The sequence below is a fragment of the Lathamus discolor genome, chromosome 5 (genome assembly GCF_037157495.1).
Source record: "Lathamus discolor isolate bLatDis1 chromosome 5, bLatDis1.hap1, whole genome shotgun sequence".
NCBI classification, from domain to species: domain Eukaryota; kingdom Metazoa; phylum Chordata; class Aves; order Psittaciformes; family Psittacidae; genus Lathamus; species Lathamus discolor.
Genome location: NC_088888.1, coordinates 93308172 through 93331531, shown reverse-complemented (window position 1 = coordinate 93331531; position 23360 = coordinate 93308172). Strand labels below are relative to the sequence as shown.

The following is a 23360-nucleotide window of genomic DNA, read 5'->3' as shown; positions in this document are numbered from 1 at the left end:
GCACGTCAGCAGGCTCTGCCCAGGCTGAGCGCTACATGCAACATTGATTTCTGCCCCCAGCAAGCGTCCACTTATGGGGATCAGCAACTGGAGGGTGAAATAAATGAAGGGCTCATTTATCTCCAATCCCTCCATCATTTCTTACCCAGTTCCCTGCGTGGGTAAATGTAATATGTGCAGTCTTTGCTCCTTGCAGGACAGAGAGCTAAAGCTCTTACACACTAGCCTTGTTCTACTTGCCCAAATGGTGAAATAGGGACTCTTGCAAGTGTGACAATACAATTTCCTTCCCGTCTTCTATATCAAGAGCTGCAAAAATATATCCCAAAGAACACAAAAACTGGGGGAAATAAATGTTTTCTCCATTGCTTTTATTTTTCATCTTAAATTTTAATAGGAATTGAGACCGCTTAAATGCTCTACATGTCAAATCAATCTTTATAAACGTGGTGTGACTTCCAGCTAAAATAGGAGTATTTGGCATCTGAAAAAGCTTCCCACCTCCTCAAAAGGCCTCTTTTCATGTTTCTGAGGAAATCAAACATTACAATAGAGACTTTCAAAACCTGGGTGAACAATAAAGTTAGCAACTTCAGCACATACATAATGAGGAAGCTCCAGGTATCTGTAATTCAGGTTTGGTCTGTTTTAATATAGCTACAATGATTCAACAAAAGTATGTTGGAGATTTAAACGGCTTCTGAGGATTTCTATAGCAGGCAGGAAACAATCATAATATTCAAAAGGCACTATTCTAAACAAACAAATCATACCATTAAATTCTTAGCTCCCTGCAAAAAATGTAAAGAGTCTTTGAATATTATTGTAGAACCATATTCACATTATTTAATAGATTTCAATATACAGTTGGAAGAATGCCTAACATACAGGAATGATACCTACTTTTATTAGAAAGAAAGCAAAGCAATCAAAGGAATGTTCATTTCTTAGAACGACCGCTCTGGAGCCAGGCTGATATTCAAATAATATAGGAATTTGCTACTTATCTTCAAAAATAATAATATCCGTTATATATATAAAATTATATATAGAATGGATTCAAATTCACAGAGCAAATACATCAAGCAGAATGGTTTGTTTTCTTAGGTATAAAATAATAGCATTGCATCAAATATGTTCAGACTCTGTGGATAGAAACAGAATTGTATGGTCATTGATCGTTTATATACCACAGCACTGTAAAGTTGATATGAGTTGGTCTTGTCTTGCTACAGGGAAATCTCTGGAACCACATGCCACATCCTCTGTGGATATGCTGTAGACTAATATCTGATAATGATCAGATACGTATTTTGATTACTATGTTATACAAAGGACCGTTCCTCCTTAAAAATCACTCTGCAAGGTACTGCTGAGGAAACACAGTCAGAGATTCTGAAGTAATCTTTCTATGCCTGACAGGAAGATAAGATGTTATGCAACTGGCTCCTAGGAAGATCCAAAGTAATTCATCATTTCCTTTGTGAAATGATGTTGTTGGGTTTTATTTTAATATACATCACATTTTTCCATCACATGCAATTGTAAATGTGGTACATACATCATTTGTGCAAAGTTACTTATTACTGCTATATACCCAACGAAGAAAAACTTGGAAACTTTTGCTGCTTTTCAGGGGGTCAACCTTACAATCTGACAATTTGTTGCCTATTTATGAAGTCTGCATTAAATTGTGGAGAGTGGTATTTTGTTTGGTTTGTAACAAGATGCACCAAGACCACCTTATGCAAATGTGAAATGCATGTACTTTAAGAAATTATTTGGGGCATAAATAGTTCATGCACTGAATCATTCTCAGTTACAGAATGCAGAAAACCAAAATCTCACATTTACCTTTAGCCAACCTCAAAACAACCATCTGGCTGGATCCCTCTTTCAATACTGAATTATAAGAACTCTGTCCTCTCTCAGCACTGAAACACAGTTTACTTAAGTGTCTCCCATACAATTGTGAACAGTTTAATAAAGTCATGTTACATAATTGGTAGGACTCCTGATTTGTTGTTTTGCTTTGGCTGTTTTAAAAAGAAGGGAGTTGTTAACACCTTCACATCCAAAACCTTACAGTAATATTTGTACTTATTAACTGGAGTATATAAAATAGTTGCCTTGTTACAGAAATATCCCTGTAGCACTACAAGCAATTAACATTTATAACTACAAACTTTGCTAAGATAAAAGAATATCAGGAATCTACTTCTTCAGAAATAATCATTCTAACAACTAGAGGCCAAATTCTGCCTTTCCTTACAGTCATGCAGTCACATTTATTAACTGTTGTGAGGGCAGAATCTGGCCCCAAACCACATTTTTATCTAAACACATATTTTCCTACAGAAAAAACAAGCTGTCTCATCATTGCTCTTCCCTTCTGAAGGGTATATACTGATATTTGAAATACCTAAATTGTATTTACAGCTGTACAACGTTGATGCTACGTACTTGCAAAATATCATTTGTACTTTATAAACATGGGGTAACTTGTACAATTGGCTTTAAATCTTTTCTTAAAATAAAGAGTGAACAGACAAGCTTACACATTTTCCTTGTCAAATTCACACACAAAATACATGGTAATATGACATGCAACATCATTCCACCCTCCAGATGCCACCATCTCCACACAGTCCTCTTCGTCATAGGCATTGTTGGGCTCCCCACTGCGCCATTTGTTGAAGGTCTGCATGGGTGATCGGTCAGAATAGACAAAATTTCCCTCTTTCTCTAGGTCGTTAATCCCAATGAAAACTCTGGTGAGCCCAGCTTGGTTGATGTACGAGGCAATCAGATTGTTGGCAGTCTCATCCTTGGGCATGCTCAGCGTCCCTCCTCTTCCGTGGCAGTAGAGCTGGGCTTCCTTGTATCTTTTTTCTTCCTTCACCAGCAGATATATCTTATTATCTGTCTCACGCACACCAGCAACAGCTGCGGGGGAGGGCAGTGCTGAAAAGTGAGCACTCGCATTTCTATAAACCAAGTTACTGCACACCCCAAAATAGCTTCACAGATCAGGTGCGGAACAGTGACACTCTCTACGAGCAATCACACTGGTAAAATGAGGCAACAAGAAAGGAAAATGTTCATATCAAATTAACCTACCATTTTTTATGAATTTTAGTTCCGTTGTCAGCTGGGCCACTTGGATATCCATCTCACCAATAGCCTTCCTTAGCTGGCTGCACTCACAGGGGATGCCTGTGAAGTGACACAGATACACCAAAATTAAAAAGCTATCTAACCGCAATAATTATCTAAACAATTATAGAAAAAGGCCCAGCCTGGAAGCTCTGGAAAGAGCTCTCTGGCAACTAACAGACAGAAATGCAGAGCCTTCACTACCCCGCATCATATGGTTCTCAGGGGTGTCTATGCCTACCCAGAACAGCTCAGTTCATTTCCCATGAAGCTTCAGCCCTGCATGATTACAGCTAACCTAAAAACAGATGGATATTCCCTAAGAATACACTAAAACAATGATCAAACCAAAACCAAACCAACCAACCAAAAAAAAAACCCCAAAAATGAAACATAGATTGTCTGTCTATGGAGAGTGGTATTTTGTTTGGTTTGTAACAAGATGCACCAAGACCACCTTATGCAAATGTGAAATGTGTGTACTTTAAGAAATCATTTGGGGCGTAAATAGTTCATGCACTGAATCATTCTCAGTTACAGAATGCAGAAAACCAAAGTCTCACATTTACCTTTAGTCAACCTCAAAACAACCATCTGGCTGGATCCCTCCTTCAATACTGAATTATAAGAACTCTGTCCTCTCTCAGCACTGAAACACAGTTTACTTAAGTGTCTCCCATACAACTATGAACAGTTTAATAAAATTATGTTACAAAACTGGTAGGACTCCTGATTTGTTGGTTTGCCTGGGCTGTTTTAAAGAGTTGTGACACCTTCACATCCAAAACCTTACAGTAATAACAATCTATTAACCCAAATTTACATTTGTTTGACAAAGATAATCTGAATGAGAATGCTAAAAGGATAATCGTTACAGCTATGAACCCAAATCTCAAAATAAGGATCAATCCGGTTCTCTGTGTATTTATTCAAATCTGCATTTGACTACCCAAATACTCAGAGATGTCCCTTTGCACTGGTGATGAATGATACGGACAGTTGCACTTCAGTTCCCGCTAGTCTTCTGGAGCGATCACAGCTCTGAGGAGCTATGAGACACTGTTTCGATAAATACACTACATGTCCAGCAACTACCACAGTTTCAATAATTTTAAGTAATGTGAAAATATTACACTGAAACATTACAGTGCCTATTCAAAAACTATTTCTTATCTCCCCAATATGCAAACTGGCATGTGTCTTTGGTGATGATGCATGCATCTTATAAAATCCTTCACATACACAAGGTGTTAGATGGCTTACCTGGGTCACCATTAGGACCCGGTGGTCCTATGTCACCTATGTCTCCTTTTTCACCTAAAGACATGAAAAAGAATATAAATTTAAAGCAGCTTTTTTGGTCAACAGTTCATTAGCACTGGTTTATTTTTTCTCTAGTAACATTCAAATACGAAAAGTAGAAATATGCCCAAACAAAAATACAAATTTTCCTGTCCAGCCAAAGCTTGAACACAAAGAATATGTACCAATATCCATTTTTTCACATTCATGAACTTCACAGAACCAGTAAGTTCAGATGCTGTAGAGGGAAAAGGGCTGGACATGTTACACCGGTGCCTAAATCTAAATTCATAATCTAGATGTTTAAGTAACCATTGGTCCAAATGACTTAATCAAAGTCACATAGGAGGCCTATGGGGTAGGCAAGACTAGAATTTAGAATTAGAATTAGAATTGGAGCTTAAAAGTCTGCCAAAATACTGTGCATCTTCTCATGTGCTGCTCTTAACTGCCACACTTGCACGATAGTGCACAAAGTTCTTTAGGTAACCTTAAACCAGGATTCTTACCCTGTTATAAGCCTAAATACACTGCTCTTAGAGGGAAAGGTAACTGCCTGAGAGATATCAGTCATGTATCTGACTACACCAGCGTAACTCCCTGGCTGATAAACTCTGAGACTCATTAACCATTGTTCAAGCCCCTAAGCTTTTCTCAAACATAAATCACTAGATTATTCATCTGAAACACAAATGGAGAAAACAAAATTGAACTGAGCATACCTTTTGAACCAATAGGACCAATTTTTCCATGCCGTCCCATACTGCCTTTCTGTCCTTTGTCCCCTATTTCTCCTACACAGAACAGAAAAATGACAAACACAAGGTAGGAATCTAGACCAATTCATTCAGATTCCAGCATGCTTCAGTACCAGCTTTTACGATAAGTGAAAACAAACTATATCCCAAACATTAATTGAACTCCAGAGGTCCAGCTCACTCCTTGTGAAGAACTTCTGTATAATAACCTAGACAGTGATTTGATCTTAGCAAAGCAATTGACATTAACAAGGTGTGTAGGTGTAAATGAAAACAGATCTTGGCTCAGATCCACTGGAAAAGCTTTTGCAAACTCTCAGATGATCATGCCAGAGTCACATTGAAAACGATGGGGGTTGCATGCAAGCATTGATCAGTGGATTAAAACTATTACGGAGTTGAGAAAACCTAAAGGATCCAAACACAAGTGACAGTTTCATCTAACACAGTAGCTCCACTGTAACTGAGGGCTAAATTTGGGCTAAATGGCTTATTTATACAATATACACACTGTGGAAGCAGTCACAGCCTCATTCTTTGCTCTTACATTTGAAGAGGACATTATTGAAAAATGAAAATTAATGGAAATATATATATACACACAGACACATGCACATGTTCATATAAAATCTGACTGAAGCCACTGAAGTACAACTGTAGCAAAGGAGCTGCTAAAAAAGTAATTTTCCTCAGCTGTGTTCTTGCAAATAAAAGGGAACTATTCACCTCTTAAGGTCAAGTGAAATTGTCAGCAAATCTGCATGAACCAGCCACTGTCACCTATCTGTGTCCATGAAGCATACCCAGAAATCTGATGCAAGACAGGTTGATTCACCTACTTTGTCTAACTTTGACCTCTTTTCTATTAGTTGTACTTTCCTGTGTGATGTAAAGGGAATATTAGAATGGCTTTAGGGGAAACAGAATTTGCACTGGAACAGGCAGTCTCTTTGCCACCACTGTCTTCACAAACCAAGCTGAAGCACTGTTACTAATAAAATGTGTGCCACAATTCAAGTACTGATGTCACTGATCTGAGCTCCTCCAAAGCTTGAAGAATGAAACAGATAAAACATCCCTGTTAGGTCGTACAGTTTTTCTAGATGACATTTCTCAAACATTATGAAAAATAAGTATCTTGATGGTGTGAATCTGAGAAAAGAGCTTTAGCCTCTAATAGCAAAGACTTACTCAATCACATGTCTACAGAGCTCATGTACAAGTTCAGGAGATCAGCAGTTGAAATTAATAAGCGCTACTCACCTAATAAAGTAAATACAGCAGGTTTACACATGACTGAAGGCTTTGGCTTTTTTTTCTATTGACTAGAAACCAAGCCACTTCTAGTCAATAAACCCTAAATAGTCTAAGCTTGCCAGATTATTATTTTGAAATGATACTTCGGTTCTGGCATTGGTTTAAAGAGAATCCCCTGGTTTGTTTTAGGTAGACTTTGAGACCTATGAAACGAGACCTGTCGTTTTGTTACATTCATGAACATGTGTGGCATGTGGCACAGCTTGCCTGATGGTGCAGTTCGTATGGCCGGAGCAACATCAGGAAGGTCTTTTCCAGCCTTGTTGGTTCTATGATTTCACTGTACGTGGCGATAACCTTTCCTGGGTGCAACACCTGAACAAATCAATGCTCCACCATCAGATTTAGGCCTCTCTGTATCATGATTTTGAGGAGAAATGTGGTCTGGAGGCAGCACAGCTATGTCATTCATATGAGATAGATTTCCCACTGTACCACCCAATATTAATGGAGATCAGGTATGAAGGAACTACAGAGAAAAGAAGCCAAATGCCTTCTGAGGCTCCCATCCTGCAGAAACCCAAGACCAAAGGAAATACTGATGCAGGTTTTTTAAGGACTGTTGAAAAGGTTGTTTCTTTGCTCAAAGCAACATCTGTTATACACTGTTCAGCTACACAGGAGCAAGGAGAGACAAGTTAGGAGGACAATCTACCATAGGGATACAGCAACTGAACTTGTGTAATTTGTCACAGCTCAGCCTCAGTTACAGATTTATGACAACTCAAAATCTGTCGCCCTCTGTTGTTAGTGCAACTGGACAGTCGTGTATTTCCTCTATCTATTTTTCAAAGCTGGATAATTTTATGACCAATTAATCAGTAACAAGTTTCAGAATATAAACTGATCACCACAGAGCTAAGAGATGTCCTCTGTATTACTCCATAAAATCTCAAGCAACTGTCACTTGATTGTATGAGTCAGAAAGAAATCATTTCCTCTGAAGTGAGAGAAAATGAAGGTGTATGACTTCTTGGTCTAATTAATTACTGGTAAATCCTACAATCAATGATTTTCCTTTTTTTTCAACAAGGATCAAATTCAGTCACTACCGGACATGGACACAATTAGGAAATTTTACCAGAAAACACAAATATTTTTCTCTTATGCTATATATTCCTACTGGAAGAATGGAAGTAATCCACTCTGCCAGTTGAAGATTTACTTTCTGAATATAGCTTCACATTCAGAACAGATTCATGGCTTGCCCTAAAGATGCATTCCATCAGGCTGTGTGGGTTATAAAGGTACTGATACTACCATTGGATATTTATCCAATACAGGCAGCATATTGAGAAGGTATTTCCTCACAAATCTCTAAAGTATCAGCTTGTAATGTGTTTATCGAGTTGCTTTAAAAGTGACCTTTCTTGCTTTGGATATTTATGAATTGAGATTACCATAAAAGACTGTCAAGTGTTTTAATGCTTTCTCTCTTCAGGCTGCTACACCTGAAATTAAATAAACACTAGAAAGAAATTAAATAAATCTAATGCATAAATATATAAAATTAATTCACTTTCCTTCTCACAAATACTGCCCAGAAAATGAACTACTTCTCAGTAACAGCCAGTAAAAGCTACATGACCTGCTCAGAAGTAAAAGTGTGTTATCTCAAACAATGAAGACATACATTAAGCCTCCTGCGCTCATTAAAAGAACTGTTTGGATTTGGTTTTCTCTTACAGTGACTAACCCCTGCTTCTACTCCAGGGGCCTGCTTATTCTGCTGCTTCTGCAGAATAAATCACAAGGTTTCAAGAGAGACCCATCTGCCTTGAGGGTTTCAAAAGTTTGAATGCCTTTTGTAAAGTCCTTTTTAGTGGCCCTATGATTGCCAAAACTGCAGTCTAAAGAGTCTTAATGAAATCAGGAAGTCAGACCTGGAAAGAAATGAGGACAATGAAAGAAATTAAGTCTCCATAGACCAAAAGTAGGAAATCTAACAGAAAGTTTGAATGGAAAATATGAAGTAAGTCATCTGTCATCTTTCAGATGAAGGTGGTATACACTGAAACCAATTATAGAAGACTTGAAGGATTTTGGGAGGAACTGAAGAGAAGGAAACTCGAAATGATCTTCTTAGTAGCCTAATAAATACCAGAGATAAATAAAATAAATAAAATACCAGAGATAAATGGTGGGCTGCACAACCAGTGAAAAAGTGAAGGCTTTGTCTGGGTGCTACACTATAAATGGTGATCTCTATACAGCGTGGCAAATCTCAGACAGGATTAATTGGGACAAGAAGGTTTAAGAGTACTTACAAGAAAGTGTCAGAAAGACAAATACAGCAGAAACAGAAATTCACCGTGTCACAGGTGAACTGAATTGTGTCAAAGTGAAGAGAGCAGTAGTTTACTTCTCAAACTTCAACAAATCAGACAGATTCTTTTAGCAGCAGGTAGTTGTGGCCAAGTGGTGAAGGCAATGGACTAGAAATCCATTTGGGTTTTCCCTGTGCAAGTTTGAATCCTGCCAGCTACGGTGCCCGGCTGTTTTTCTGGACTCAAAGGCAGCCAAGTGGTATGCCACAATTTATACTGCCAATGCATTTTTCTCAATTCTTTTGGCAATGCAGAGGTAAATCCATCTGGGCTGCTGCACTGTGGCAAGATATCACTGCCCGGGTGCAGAACCTGGTGGTGAAGGTACATGTAGATGCGCATGTACCCAAGAGTTGGGCCACTGAGGAACACCAGAACAACCAACAAGTGGACAAAGCTACTAAGACTGAAGTGGCTCAGATGGACTTAGATTGGCACGGTTATATTTCAAATGAGAGTTAACATGTTGGTTACCTTTACTTGAAATTTTACATTGTAGAAGTAATATCCATTGCAGAACATGAGCTTGATCTTGGAGTCAAAAATGAAATAATAAAGCTCTTTGGGTTGAAGTTAGTTGAACTGAGAGACATATGAGTGTGGAAAATATCCTTATGGGAGTAAACTTTAAGAACATTTTCTATGATAATAACTATGTTTAGTAAGTAATTGCAAAACCTTAGGAAAAACTTGAAAAGTAATTACACAATGACAGTAGTGACTTTTTGATATTAAAACTATTTTTCATGTTACCTTCTTATGCTGATGTGTTAAATCTCTGGAATATTGTGGCGCCCAACGTGGGGCACAAAGGATAGAGATAACGACAGATTTGACCAGAGTGTGTCTAATCGTATTTGTGATAAGAATTCATTGTTTCAGATTAATAGTCACTCGTCACAATGCTGATTTATTGGCTCTCAAAGTTGTTGCTCTTGATCTCAGAGTTTCAGCATGTCGTACCTTACTTACAGCCGGTATTTGCTGTGTTAGTGTTTATCAGCTGGGTGGCCTGGGCTAAGGTTCTCGTTTCACTGTACTTTATGGTAATGACTTGTAATACAATAGACTCACTGGTCATGAAACTGATCTGGCTTGTGTTCCCAGTGTGGTCACCACCTCTATACTTTGGGAGGTATATAATAGAAGTGCTTAGCAATTACACATCCCTGGGAGCAGGGGGAGGAAGGGGAGGCAGTGACTGAGCAAGCGGCTGCATGGTTCTGAGTTACCAGCTGGGCTTAAGCCACGACAAAATTCTTCATGATTTGACATAGCAGACATCACAGACAACTATCCACCAACAAAAGTAGAAGTGTACCAAACCAAAGGCCTCTTGACTCTAGTGCCATATTTGACAGCAATCTGCAAAGGATACGTAGAAAAAGAATGCAAAATATAGTCCAAGATTACAGAATCTTCCCCCTAGTATAATGCTAGGTGGCATTTTATGTAGTTGAGACAAATTCATTTCATTAGCCAGCCTGAAAGTTAGGAGTTTAGTCTCAGCTATTTCTCCAAGTTCCCTTGGAAGGCAGTGGAGAAATAAATACCCCACATCTCCCACTCTAGTGGGACAGGTACATAGGTATCTTAATGACGAAGTGAAACTCTACAAGCTTTGTATAACAAACAGGGAAAAAAAATAAAAGGAGGAAACTTATCAATCCATACGGACTAGAAATCAGAAAGGCTAGAAAATTTGCAAAGGAAACTAAAGATAGTAAGAAAACACAATCCAATCTGAAGGCAACAGAAAAGCTTAAAGAATTTTAAAACACATTCAAAAAAAGAAATGGAAATAGCATGATCCATTCCTGAATGGGGGACTGTATATTCAGATGCACACAAATACAAATAACTTCCCTTACAAAACACATACCTTGCCAGAATTACATTGACAACATAACACCAAGTTTGATCAGATCAGTGGTCCACCTAAGCCCAAGACTTTGATTCACACAGTGGCAGTAGAAGGTGCAATAAATGGAGATCATGCAACTACAGCCACTATCTGCAGTCCACTGCAGACAGAGTTGCTGAATCAGTTCCCCAGCAGTTTAAGTAACTGCCTCTTAGTTCAGGTATGATGGGATCTAGTGATTCTGTTACCTCGATCATATCCTTCTCAGACTATTCTGTACAGATGCAAGAGTCTCAACCTGTCCAGTTTCTCCTTATGAGGCAGCTCCTCCATCTTCTTCACATATCTGGTGCCCCTTTCTAACCTTTCATGTCCTTTTTGAGAGACAGAGGCCAGAACCACACTCATTGCATGAGATGGTGCACATCAGGCTTTTACACAGAGCAAATCAGCCACAAAAATGAGCTTCCTATTTTGTCCTTGGTATCTTCTTTATGATGGGCAGTGTTTTTTTAGCTTTGGGACTGCTGCTAATAACTTAAGAGCAGTTCTTGAGTTTTAAGTGACAATTCTGGTTTTTTGTATTGTGTAAGTATGGATTAAATTATGCACCCCTAATTTCCCTAGGCTATATATTTATTTACACTAAAGCCCATCTGCCATTTTTTTGCCCATTCCATTTAACACGGATTGTCGCAAAATTCGACTGAGTTCAGATGAATGGAAAGACAGGTCTGAAACACATATCCACTTTGTGAATCCACAACTGTCAATGTCAGGACTTTTATATGGAATCCTGCCTGCAGCACTCCTTAGTGAGCAATAAATTCATGTAAAAGTTGACTCAGAAATGTAAAGGATTGATTGATTACATATTAACGAGCAATCAGTAATACTAAAATATAAATTAAGATATTATTACCTCTCTTTAGAATTTGATTATACAAATGACTGAGCACTCTGGCTCCAATCCAGTTAAATTAATGAGTCTTCTCTCCTACTTAAGAGGCTATGTCTGTACTAGTAAACTAAATGCCTGGGAAGGTTCCCTAGCAGTATGAACCAGGTGGCTGAGAATGGTACACTCAATGATATTAAATTGTCTTATTCTTCAAGCCAGGATAATCACTTGCAAGCTGCTCATTGTGTTATCTTACAAGATGTGTCCAAGAATTGCCTGGAAAAGTGTTAGCTGGCAAAAGCCAGAATTACTGTGCTAACACTGCAAAGGTAGAGACAGTTGAGTTCCACCCCTAAGAATAGTATGCGACTCCGCTTCACATACCATTATAATGACCTATAAATGAAGTACAGTGTATGAAGGCTGAAATTAAAATACTAAAATATTTTCAAATGGTTATGGCTCTAAAAAAATTAAAATATCTTGAAGAACACATTTGGACTGTGCTGCTCCTTCAATTATGCATTCCAACAGTAAATTCACCCTCTATTCACCCTTTTTTTGATTGCCATAAGCAGAATCCATGCTACTCTGGGAATATTCACAGGATTGTATTGTTATTAAAGTATTTGTGTGGAATTTGTATACATGGATGTTGTTATGGCCTCACAGATTGGATCATGACTCCAATAATTGAGTTCACTCCCAACATGGGAGCACGCATTGCAGCAACCAGTGCAAGTGGGGAAAGTTACATCTATTAACTTCACACTCCAAAACCTGCACTGCAGTACACGCTGCTTTCATCTGAATTAGCTGTTGTACATGACCCAGCGCTCTATGCTTTGCAGAAGGCCAACACAGTTTTATATTCTGCTGACATGCTATGCATCATAATTGACCTATACAATTAATTAAAAGCAATGAGGAATGTAAGTGGAACTTAACCTTAATCAGTTCCCAAAGACATCAGGATGTCTGATGTCACCCTGAAATATCAGGACACTCAGAACCAGATATGTTTCAGGTAAGCACCAGAAAGTTTTAATGTTTATCTGTTTCAGAGCTACCAAAACTGGAAAAGATCATGAGGAAAGGAGATAACAGAAACATTTGCAGCACATTCTAATCTTGAGGTGTTCATTTCAGGTCAATACCATAAGAAAACCTTTTCTTTTGTAAGTAAGTTATTTGTTCACTGATTATTGCGTACCTAAGGAGCTCGAAGACACTAAGCACATTTTCTTGGGACAAACTTGCTTCAGAAATGAAATAAAGGGGGGAAAAAAATATTACTGTGATTGTGACAATGTAAATTAAAACCAGAAGGAAAAAACTCTACAAATGTTGCTGAAGAATTAATTTCCCCCCTCACGTAAACCATCACTTCCTCAATTAGCAGAAAAATACAATGAAGTTTAGCAGTTTCCATCAACAGAAGGAGACAAATATTAGTCCAACAAGACAACAATTACCAGGCTTCAATAGAAAAATAGGGCATCAAACACATGTTAACACAGTAACTGCAGTTTCACAGGCTGCTGGCACAGAAACAGGGCTGCTGGCACAGAAACAGGGCTGCTGTGTTCATTCATGCATGCTCTTAGAAAGGGGCAAATCCAAAATGAGGCAACAGTTTTATCCATCTTTCATTATCTACCAAGGTATCTATTAAGTACCTGGATCACAGGTCTAAACTTTACACCAAGATTTTGATGGTCTTTCGGAGCACAGAAAGGTAAGGGAGAACCTAATTGCAGTCTTGCACCACTACAAGTTGTCTGTGGAGTAGATGAAGCCTTCTCTTCTCAGACACATACAAAGGACAAGAGGCAATGATCATAAATTACAAGAAGAAAAAATTCAGTTGGCTTTAAGGAAAAGGTCTTTCACAATTACAGTGGTGAACAGACCAATCAAAAAGGATATGGAATCTCCATCCTTGGACATTTCCAAAAGTCTACTGGACATGACCCTGAGCAACCTGATCTAAATTTGAATCTGACCTGTTTACACAAGAGATTGGACTAGATGAGCTGTTTATACACTTTTGATCTAAATTATTCTGTGATACTTTAACATCACTTCTGCTTTACCTTGCAAGCATTAAATGCAAGCATTAACGCAGCATTACCTTGCAGGAGTTAAAACTTTAGTTTCCATTATTAAGAATCATCCTTGAAGAGTACATCTCCATAAGGGAAATACACTGACTGAACACACACACTCCTAACAGGAGTTATAAATTTTTCAATGCATTGTAAGGGGAAGAGCTCTAGCTATGCATTTTGGTCCCAGGAAAACCTACATGTATCAGACTTCTGTAATTGCCCAGAAGAACTACATAATGGATCATGCACCATCATAAGGAAGTATAAATTACCTCTGTGCTTGCTTTGAAAGGAAGTTTGTATATTCAAGTTCAGTAAAAACTAACTCCATCGTTCTGATGACAGGAATGTCAGATGTTTAATTTCAGTATTGAAATACAAGGTTTTGACTATCCCTAATGTGAATTTTTCAGAATGTGCATCTCCTGGAAAACTTATGACGGTCAAATTTCCTCCTTGCTTCTGGAAAAAAAACAAGCAACCAAAAAAACAAGCAACCAAAAAAATACCCCAACCAACCAATCAATAAACCCCACAAAAACAAACAAAAAAAACCCCACAGATTTAAAAAGACAGAATTTCCTGCAAGACAGAAATGCCACATTTCTCTCAGCTGTATAATGGACTACTACTGAGCAATGGTCCTCTCAAGAGCTCAAAACATTTAACTACAATGCAAACAGCATTACCATCATCTTTCCATAAATATTAGTGAACTGTCCAAAAAGTGTAAAACCACAGAATCACAGAATCCCAAGGGTTGGAAGGGACCTCAAAAGATCATCTAGTCCAACCCCCCCACAAGAGCAGGGTAACCTACAGTACATCACACAGGAACTTGTCCAGGCGGGCCTTGAATATCTCCAATGTAGGAGACTCCACAACCCCCCTGGGCAACCTGTTCCAGTGCTCTGTCACTCTTACAGTAAAGAAGTTCTTCCTGATGTTAATGTGGAACTTCCTATGCTCCAGTTTACACCCATTGCCCCTTGTCCTATCACTGGGTATCACTGAAAAAAGCCTAGCTCCATCATCCTGACACCTACCCTTTACATACTTGTAAACACTGATGAGGTCACCCCTCAGTCTCCTCTTCTCCAAGCTAAAGAGACCCAGCTCCCTCAGCCTCTCCTCACAAGGGAGGTGTTCCACTCCCTTAATCATCTTTGTGGCTCTGCGCTGGACCCTTTCAAGCAATTCCCTGTCCTTCTTGAACTGAGGGGCCCAGAACTGGATGCAACATTCCAGATGCGGCCTCACCAAGGCTGAGTAGAGGGGGAGGAGAACCTCTCTTGACCTACTAACCACTCCCTTTCTAATGCACCCTAAGATGCCATTTGCCTTCTTGGCCGCAAGAGCACATTGCTGGCTCATGGTCATCCTCCTATCCACCAGGACCCCCAGGTCCCTTTCCCCTTCGCTACTTTCCAGCAGGTCAACCCCCAACCTGTACTGGTACATGGGGTTGTTCTTCCCCAGGTGCAAGACTCTACACTTGCCCTTGTTAAATTTCATCAAGTTTCTCCCCGTCCAACTCTCCAGCCTGTCCAGGTCTCGCTGAATGGCAGCACAGTCCTCTGGTGTGTCAGCCACTCCTCCCAGTTTTGTGTCATCAGCAAACTTGCTGAGGGTGCACTCAGTTCCCTCATCCAGGTCGTTGATGAAAATATTAAACAGCACCGGTCCCAGCACCGACCCCTGAGGGACTCCACTAGTCACAGACCTCCAGCTAGATTCTGCGCCATTGACCACAACTCTCTGCCTTCTTCCTTTCAACCAGTTCTTGATCCACCTCACTACTTGATCGTCAAGCCCACACTTCCTTAGCTTATCTATGAGGATGCTGTGGGAGACAGTATCAAATGCCTTACTGAAATCAAGAAAAACCACATCTACCGCTCTACCATCATCCCTCCACCTAGTCACTTCTTCTTAGAAGGTTATAAGGTTGGTCAAACATGACTTCCCCCTCATAAAACCATGTTGGCTGTTCTTAATGACCCCCTCATCCTTGATATGCCTAGAGATGGAGTTACTTTCCAGGGATGGAGGTAAGGCTGACTGGTCTATAATTACCCGGGTCCTCCTTCTTGCCCTTCTTATAGACTGGTGTGACATTTGCCATCTGCCAATCCTCAGGCACCTCTCCCGTTTCCCACGACTTACCAAAGAAAACCACTCCTGGCCATCTCTGCCTGTTATAGCTTATCGCCTTCCCTCAAGCATTTTAATTCAGGTAATTGTGAGTGCTCACATTTACAAACAAAAGGAACCAAGAAAATCGAGCCTCATGAGTTTTTCCCTCTGATCTGAGCTTTTCATTTGCAGAAGGAAATTCATGAAGAAGACACAATGCCTTTCTTCACAGAGACCTTCCTAGAAGATCAAGAATATTTTTTTCCAAAGTGAATCTTTTTTACCAGAAAACAATAGTTAGTCTACAAAGAAGTGCATCCCATTGTATGGGGTTTGGCTAGAACAGAGATAATTTTCTTTATAGCAGCTTGTAGGGTGCTATATTTCTGATTCGTGACCAAAACAGTGTTGATATGGGGATGTTTTCGTTATTGCCAAGCAGTGCCTATATACAGCAACGAAGCCTCTTCTGTTTCTCACCCCACCAGCAAGCAGGCTGGGGGTGCACAAGATACTGGGAGGGGACGCAGCTTGGGACAGCTGACCACAACTGACCAAAGGGATATCACACAGCATAAGGCATCATGTTCAGCAGCAAAAACTGAGTGAAGAAGAAAGAAGAGGGGCGCAGACATTTGGAGTGATGACATTTGTCTTCCCATGTCACTGATACGCATTATGGAGCCCTGCTTTCCTGGAGATGGCTGAACACCTGCCTGCCAATAGGAAGTAGTGAATGAATTCCTTGTTTTGCTTTGTTTGCATGTGAGACTTCTGCTTTACCCATTAAACTGTCCTTATCTCAACCCACTCATGAGTTTTCTCGCTTCCACTCTTTCAATTCTATTCCTCTTCCCACCGGGCTGCGGGCGGCGGTGAATGAACATGTGGCTGCATGGGGATGAGCCGCCAACGGGGTGAAAACACAACAATGGTATATGAAAATACCCAAGCATGATTTAGTCACCTAGCAAAGGGACAGAGGATCCCCATCATCATTGCCTTCCAAGAAAAAGCACCACTTGGTCAGGAATGACTTTCAAAACATCTTCTTTAATAAAGTTACCTTTTTCTCCTGGAGGCCCAACTCTGCCTGGACGACCTGGAGCACCTTTCTCCCCCTTTTCTCCAGCCTCCCCTGTTGATACAAAAGGAAACAAAAATACGAATCGCATTAAACCTGGACTATTCTGTGTTGGCGGCAGTGACAAAAGTGTCATTTTCCCCAGTGAACATAAATATCTACTGTAACAAGACAGGAAAAAATTAAAAGCAGATGCATTCCGACTTAGCTTTACTTGATGCATGGAGAAAAGTGTCTCCTGAAACTGGGGTAACACTGACAAAACCACAGTCAGTACATTACTGAAGTCTCACACAATGGGTCTAGTTTTGTGGATGTTACTCATACTGTCAACCTCCAAAAAGCCCAACAGCACAATTTGCTTTAAGCAGAAGCTTCAGAATTAGGACCCAAGTCAGCACCGAGTTCAAATGCTTCACAACTATCTGCCAAAGATACACTAAAGTCTCAAGTGAAAATGGCTTAACTGTAACATCAAATTAAAAAGAAAAAAAGAAAAAGAAAAAAGTTTATGCCACTTACAAAGACATACAGGAAGGCATCCTTCATTTAGAGGACGATGTTTTAGCATGAAAGAGTATCTCCTAATCCATATTCTCAGTTATATACTGTGCCTTTTAATCTCTGTGGTATGAACCACTGTGCATTGTATTGACATGCATATGGCTCATGGTGGATTACTATATTCAGCATATTTAAACATCACTTTCTGTAAATGTTCACCTCCTTACTGCATTTCATTGGAAATTTGAGGATGCTTAGCTTGTTTCATGCCCTACTATTGTACTACTATTGTAGTTTGCCACCGACATAAAATTACAATCTCTTAAACAAACAGAAGTTTAAAGAATGATTTACATAGCCACTTTTACAAAAAAAAAAAAATATACAAAGAAGCAGCAAGTTCTACAGTTTCCACAGACAAGAAAATGCCAGGATCTAAAAGCCATGGCTAGCAGAGCACACCTGATGCCCAATGCTGTGTATCTACAGAGAAGAGTGAGCAATAGCTACTCTCCAGTAAGCTGAAGGGAGCACTATAGCAGGAAACTCAATGGTTATCATACCCCCCTCAAGCTCTGCTCTCTGGCATAGCTGGCAGCTGTGGTTCAGAGATGAACCATAGAAATGACATGTAAAAACAAGCCACAACATGGCATATTTCAAATATACAGCCTCCAGCTCACTCTCTCTTCTTATTGCAGACATAGGTGGTTGTGAGCTGAACTTGGCCTTCCATCTGTTATATTTTCCTTCTTCAGGCTGCCAGGCGACTGCAGACCTACCTTCAGACATCAAAAGTAGGCCATTCTTTGACCTTAATGAGGACAAACTCCACATAATCCCCAGCGGATAATATTGTTAGTATGAAACAGGCTATTATTTGGCACATTTGGGAACGTCACTTTTTTTTATTATCAGGTAACCAATCGGCTTTGTACGATTGCCTTTCCCCCCTCAGGGCTGGTTATGAGTTCTTTGCTTCCCAAAGATAAATCCTGACAATGACTTTTCCCTGCTCTCTGGAGGCTGAGAGCAGGCTATTACAGCCTATTGCTTTACACGCTCTTCAGAGTGAAAGCTGTGCATTAGGGATCAATAAAATAGATCACTCTTGCTTCAGGCCATTACACTTGCCTGCATTTATTCCTATAATAAGATGACACTGCATTCCTTAGTGTAGGTGTTTAAGAAACTTTCCCTGGGAAGAGACAGCCCCATTACAGGCCCAGCTACAAACCATTCTGCATTTTTTGTTATCTGCTATTTCAAGCAGTAAGACCTTGGCCAAGGGGGACTGATCAGTGGTCCAGTTCAGCTTTGCTGTGTTTAAGTCCCTAATTTTGCTGTACGTACCATGAGCACTATGCAAGCTGAGGAAGCAAAGTCGGTACAAGTGTCACAGGCAACAGAACAGATTTCTGTCAAGGCATTTCAATCAATTTCATTTATCATCATTTAACACTAATCTCCTCTCCATCCCTTCCAGGACGGCTCTTTGCTCTAGTCCTTCTGCATGAAAGAGTACCTCCATCCTCAGTGCAATGCAGCTCTTGCCCAGGCAGCTGAGACAGGGCACGATGTGCCCAGCAGCACTCCACAGTGTTGTGATGCCCCACACTCCCAAAAGAAATCCAGCCCTGATACCGAACTGAACTGCAGCAGGATTGCAGCCGGTATCAGGCACAACCCTGACACTACTACAAACTTCTCCCATTATCTCTGATAGAGATCTTTCGTACTTCAGATTATATATCTTACCACTGCTGTTGATTTGCCTCCTTCTGTTAATTCTTTGGGACAGGATTTGTTTCTGATTATGTCTGCATCCTGCCTACCTTAAGCTGTACCATCTACTATAAAGAAAATAGCAAGACAAATATTAACTACCTGATCTATTAAGCATTCCTTGGCTAGTGATAACTTTATTCCATTACTCATATTCCCTGTGTGAATAAACAAATGAAGCCTGGGTGTAAAAATATTGGGTTTATTTTATTTACGTAGTATCAATGTTTGTATGTACTATATGCCACTGAGATTATTAAAGACAATTCCTGCCTTAGATTCTAGAAGGGTGACAAAACAAGGTGGCAAACTGAGAATTCAAGCTTTGAAGGACTGTTCCATGTTATTTTTTTCACCACAATAACAGTAACTTCAATCTCATGGGCCTATCAAAAGGAACCAGGCTTCAGGGAGAATATGAGTAGCAATGTAGTGAGGCTTCATCATCCATCCCTTCTTCAGACACAACACACTTTTGCCATTAAGTCGGCTTTCAAAAACATGGATCAGTCTGCTGTCTGGATTCTCAGAGCCACAGTATTTTTCCCTTCCACATTTCATCTTACTCCTTTACACTGTTTGGGTTATAAAAAGAAAAAAATAAAATAAAAAAATCAGTTCCTAAGACCTAAGCTGCTGACCTTAAACTCATTTGTGCCTTTTTCTATTCTTGGTGTCTTTACTGGCTGTCTTCATCTTCCATTCTCATCTCATCCCCCTTCAGATTCACCTCTTTATTCTGTGGGGTCCTAATTGGCTTTGTGGCATTTTCTTATTCCTCTTTTTTTAATTCTATTTTATTTTTTAGTTTCCAGTCTCTCCACTCAGTCTCGTTCTTTGTGCCTTTCTTTTCTCTTTTCCCTTTACCTCTTCCTGTTCTAAAATTTCTCCATTATGCTCCCCCACTTTGGGGTACTTTTCTCCTTCACCACCCTCTATTTGGGCTCCACTTTCTCACCACCTCTTAGGCTGAACCCTCTCCTCCTGTTTCTTCCCTTTCACACATCCAACAGTCTGCCTCATTTCTTCCACTTCTTCCCTGTACCTATTTTTCCCAAATCCCGGCAGGCTGGTGCCCAGCAGCAGTGCGGGGCTCTGTTCCTCCATTATAGGAAATGGTGCCAGCAGTCCAGCAGAGGAGGAGATGGGGCAGATCTAAAAGCTGCAGCAAGCAAAACCCACTGCGTGGGAGCCAAAATTTGGGTGCACGGCCACATATATGCTCAGCTTAAAGGAAGCCTTGGCCACTGAAATGGGTTGGAGCTGTGCCAGAGAGGACAGCAGCATCTCATTACCAATTTCAGAGCCAGTCCCCCTGGCAGTGTAGCTGGAACACTGATAGGTTTTTAGGGGGGGTCACATTAACTGGGGCTGCATCAGGCCATTTTGTGCTTCACTGAATTTGTACATCAATTTCTCACTTTTGTGAGGCTTACATTTCATGAAGCAAAGTGAAATCATTAACACGTGAAGGTTTTCAGGCCTCTCTGTTGTTTCCTGGCTCAGGATTGCCTTCTAAAAAGGGCCAGGATCCTGCACAGTTTATGCGCTTTAGAAAACTCTGCTTCATATAATAACGGTCCTCACACTGAAATGGTAATCACAGGTGTTAATTTTGACTGATTACACAAATAAGGAAACTAAAGCAGTAAGAAAACTTGTGAAAGCCTGTCAACTTCTTTGAAATGAAAAGTCATTTCAAAGCTTCAGTCCCCAGTGCTGTGGAGTCTGACTCTTTCACTGATCTTCCCTGTAATTTTAGACAACATATATTTAATTTGATTGTGTTCTTCTCTGTGACTCACATCAACAGCACTATCTTATGCCTATTTCACCAAAATATATCAAACAAGTGAAACAACTTTACTCAAGGCTTAGTCAAACCTCAGAAGACTTGGATATTGTACTCTTTTCTCTAACTAGAACATCTGCTGAAGGTGAAAATATTGAGACTTTAAAGGCTGCTTACTGAAGTAAAACAAAAAATACAGATTTTGGTTCAGTTCAGGCATCCAAAACTGCATCAATAATAAGCAGAACGAGAGCTTTTTTGTTCCTGAAGCTAACAGGTCAAGCACAACAGCCCAATTCTTTTGCTTCCAACACAGCACAACCACATTAAAACAAGGCAAGATCTGACAAGGGCAGTTTACACCACAACCAAGCCTGTGGCCAGGCTGTGCTCACAATTTAACTGTATGAACAACTGCAGGACAGAACTGCTCAAGGACAGGTTGGACAGAGTCTTGGGCGACATGGTCTAGTGTGAGTTATCCATGCTCATGGCAGGGGGGTTGGAACTAGATGATCTTAAGGTCATTTCCAACCCTATTCTATGATTCTATGTGCCTTGCCCTCACCAATCAATCAACCAACACAGGCAGCACCTGCAGTCCATACTATGGCCCTCAGGCCAGGGTAAAGCCCACATCTGCACTAGATAACATTAGTGGCACCAGTATTGCTAGGTGAGTTTTGTGATATTACAATGTGAAACTACCAGAAAAAATTGAAGGTTAGTTGCGCAGTTTTTTATAATAATAATAATAATAATAATAATAATAATAATAATAACAATAATACTAATACTAATACTAACAATAATAATAACAATAAAAAAAATTGGGGCAATAGTTTGGGCACATATTTCAGTAAAAAGTTGCTTTTGTCCACAGAAACTATAGAAATACCAAAAACCTGATTTTCTATTTCTTCTAAAGGCACTTCAGCATTTAAAAATCAAGGGAAGATAAGCATAAGACTATAAAATACAAAATACTTCTCATTATATTGCAAAATAGCAATGAAAACCTTTCCAGGTATAAAGTAGGGTCTGATTTTAAAGTCTTTGGGTATGTGTACCAATCCCGAGTACGAACACAGAGACAGCAACCAGGTAAGAGTGTCAGAGTAACAGGCTCCTGATCAGAAGCAAGTTTGGGAAACTTTGGCATGCATTCTCTGAACTGTGTTTATTTTAACTGACTTAAGTTCATCCCACAGATCTTAACACTCTATTTTTAAGGAGGCTACAAATGGGCAAGCAAGAGGACACCTGAAAGGCACCTTCTTTGTCTCTGTTATAAACTGTCAGTGACGCAGATGAGCCTGTTAGAAAGAAAGGATTAGTATTTGAATGATGGAGTAGGCTTCCACATTACCTTTGAGGCCTGGAACAAGAATTTGAACAGAGCAGGACTCCTCTGCAATATGTTGAGGATATCCAGACCTTAGCAGTGACAGGAAGGCAAGGCTAATTAGAGTCACCAAGAAAACCAGATCTCTCTTCATAATGAGCACTTACAGGTCACTGACTCCTAAACAAAAGAATGAATAAACAGTTATAAGAATTCCAAAGACTTTCAACAGTTTCTGAACATATGCAGCATCCTACTACAAACACTCAGTATTTTTGCATGCCATAACCCACACGGCATGAGAAGGACATGTGCAGGTCCTCCAAGCAGGTTGTATGCTCCACAGACATACATGAAACATGCAACAGACATTCAGCAGTTTATTTTGGTGTTAGACTGGGTAGCATAAAGCTCAGAAGAAATTTAGTTAAGAAATAGGAGACTAAAAAATGCTAATAATAAGCAATTCTGTGTTCACAATTTCTCATTAGAGGCAGGGATCTGGAAAGGTCAAAGGGGAAAATACAGCACATGGGCTTGCACTGAAAGTTGTTAGTACTAAGCTGCCACTTAGAAAGAGTGCATACTGCTCTAAAGAGGCAATTCAACATGCGGTAAGACCAACCTAAAGGCCTGAAATTTCACTTCACATCTACCTGAGCACTGAAATCATGCCCAGCAAATTGGCTGATATAACAGCCCTCATGTAGCACATTGAGGGTGGAAGGTAGATAATATTTCACTGTATCATGCAATGAAGTTACATCAGAGCCTTCAATAAATCCTGAAAAGACTCATCTCTGAAACATACCCTTGTCTAAGCCTACAAGTGAAATGGCTTGCCTGGTATTACACTGTGAAGAGATCTCTCAGAAAAAAACAATACAGAAATTGAGTTTGTGTGAAAAGACATTCAAAAGCTGATGTTTAGGGGGCCTGTAGAAATACTCTGACAAAAATGTTATTTATGTGCTTCTA

The 23360-nt window shown here is 39.8% G+C and overlaps 1 protein-coding gene and 1 non-coding gene across 4 annotated transcripts in view; one reads left to right on the top strand and one right to left on the bottom strand.

The window, feature by feature from the left end:
• Window positions 1-354: 354 nt before the first annotated feature.
• The window catches only part of COLEC11 (collectin subfamily member 11), a 38636-nt gene continuing 15630 nt past the window's right edge, over window positions 355-23360 (bottom strand). For 2 of the 3 annotated variants that reach the window (XM_065681572.1, XM_065681573.1), the window contains 6 exons: window positions 22407-22562; window positions 16939-17010; window positions 5181-5252; window positions 4420-4473; window positions 3121-3216; window positions 355-2964 (listed from right to left, as the gene is read on the bottom strand). In XM_065681572.1, coding sequence (XP_065537644.1) covers window positions 2555-2964; window positions 3121-3216; window positions 4420-4473; window positions 5181-5252; window positions 16939-17010; window positions 22407-22536 — 834 coding nt within the window. In that variant the 5' untranslated portion in view covers window positions 22537-22562 and the 3' untranslated portion in view covers window positions 355-2554. The remainder of the gene's footprint in view (window positions 2965-3120; window positions 3217-4419; window positions 4474-5180; window positions 5253-16938; window positions 17011-22406; window positions 22563-23360) is intronic. The other variant, XM_065681574.1, reaches the window with a different exon arrangement.
• On the top strand, window positions 8938-9020 carry TRNAS-AGA (transfer RNA serine (anticodon AGA)). The gene has a single exon. It is a non-coding gene; the product is annotated as a tRNA-Ser (tRNA).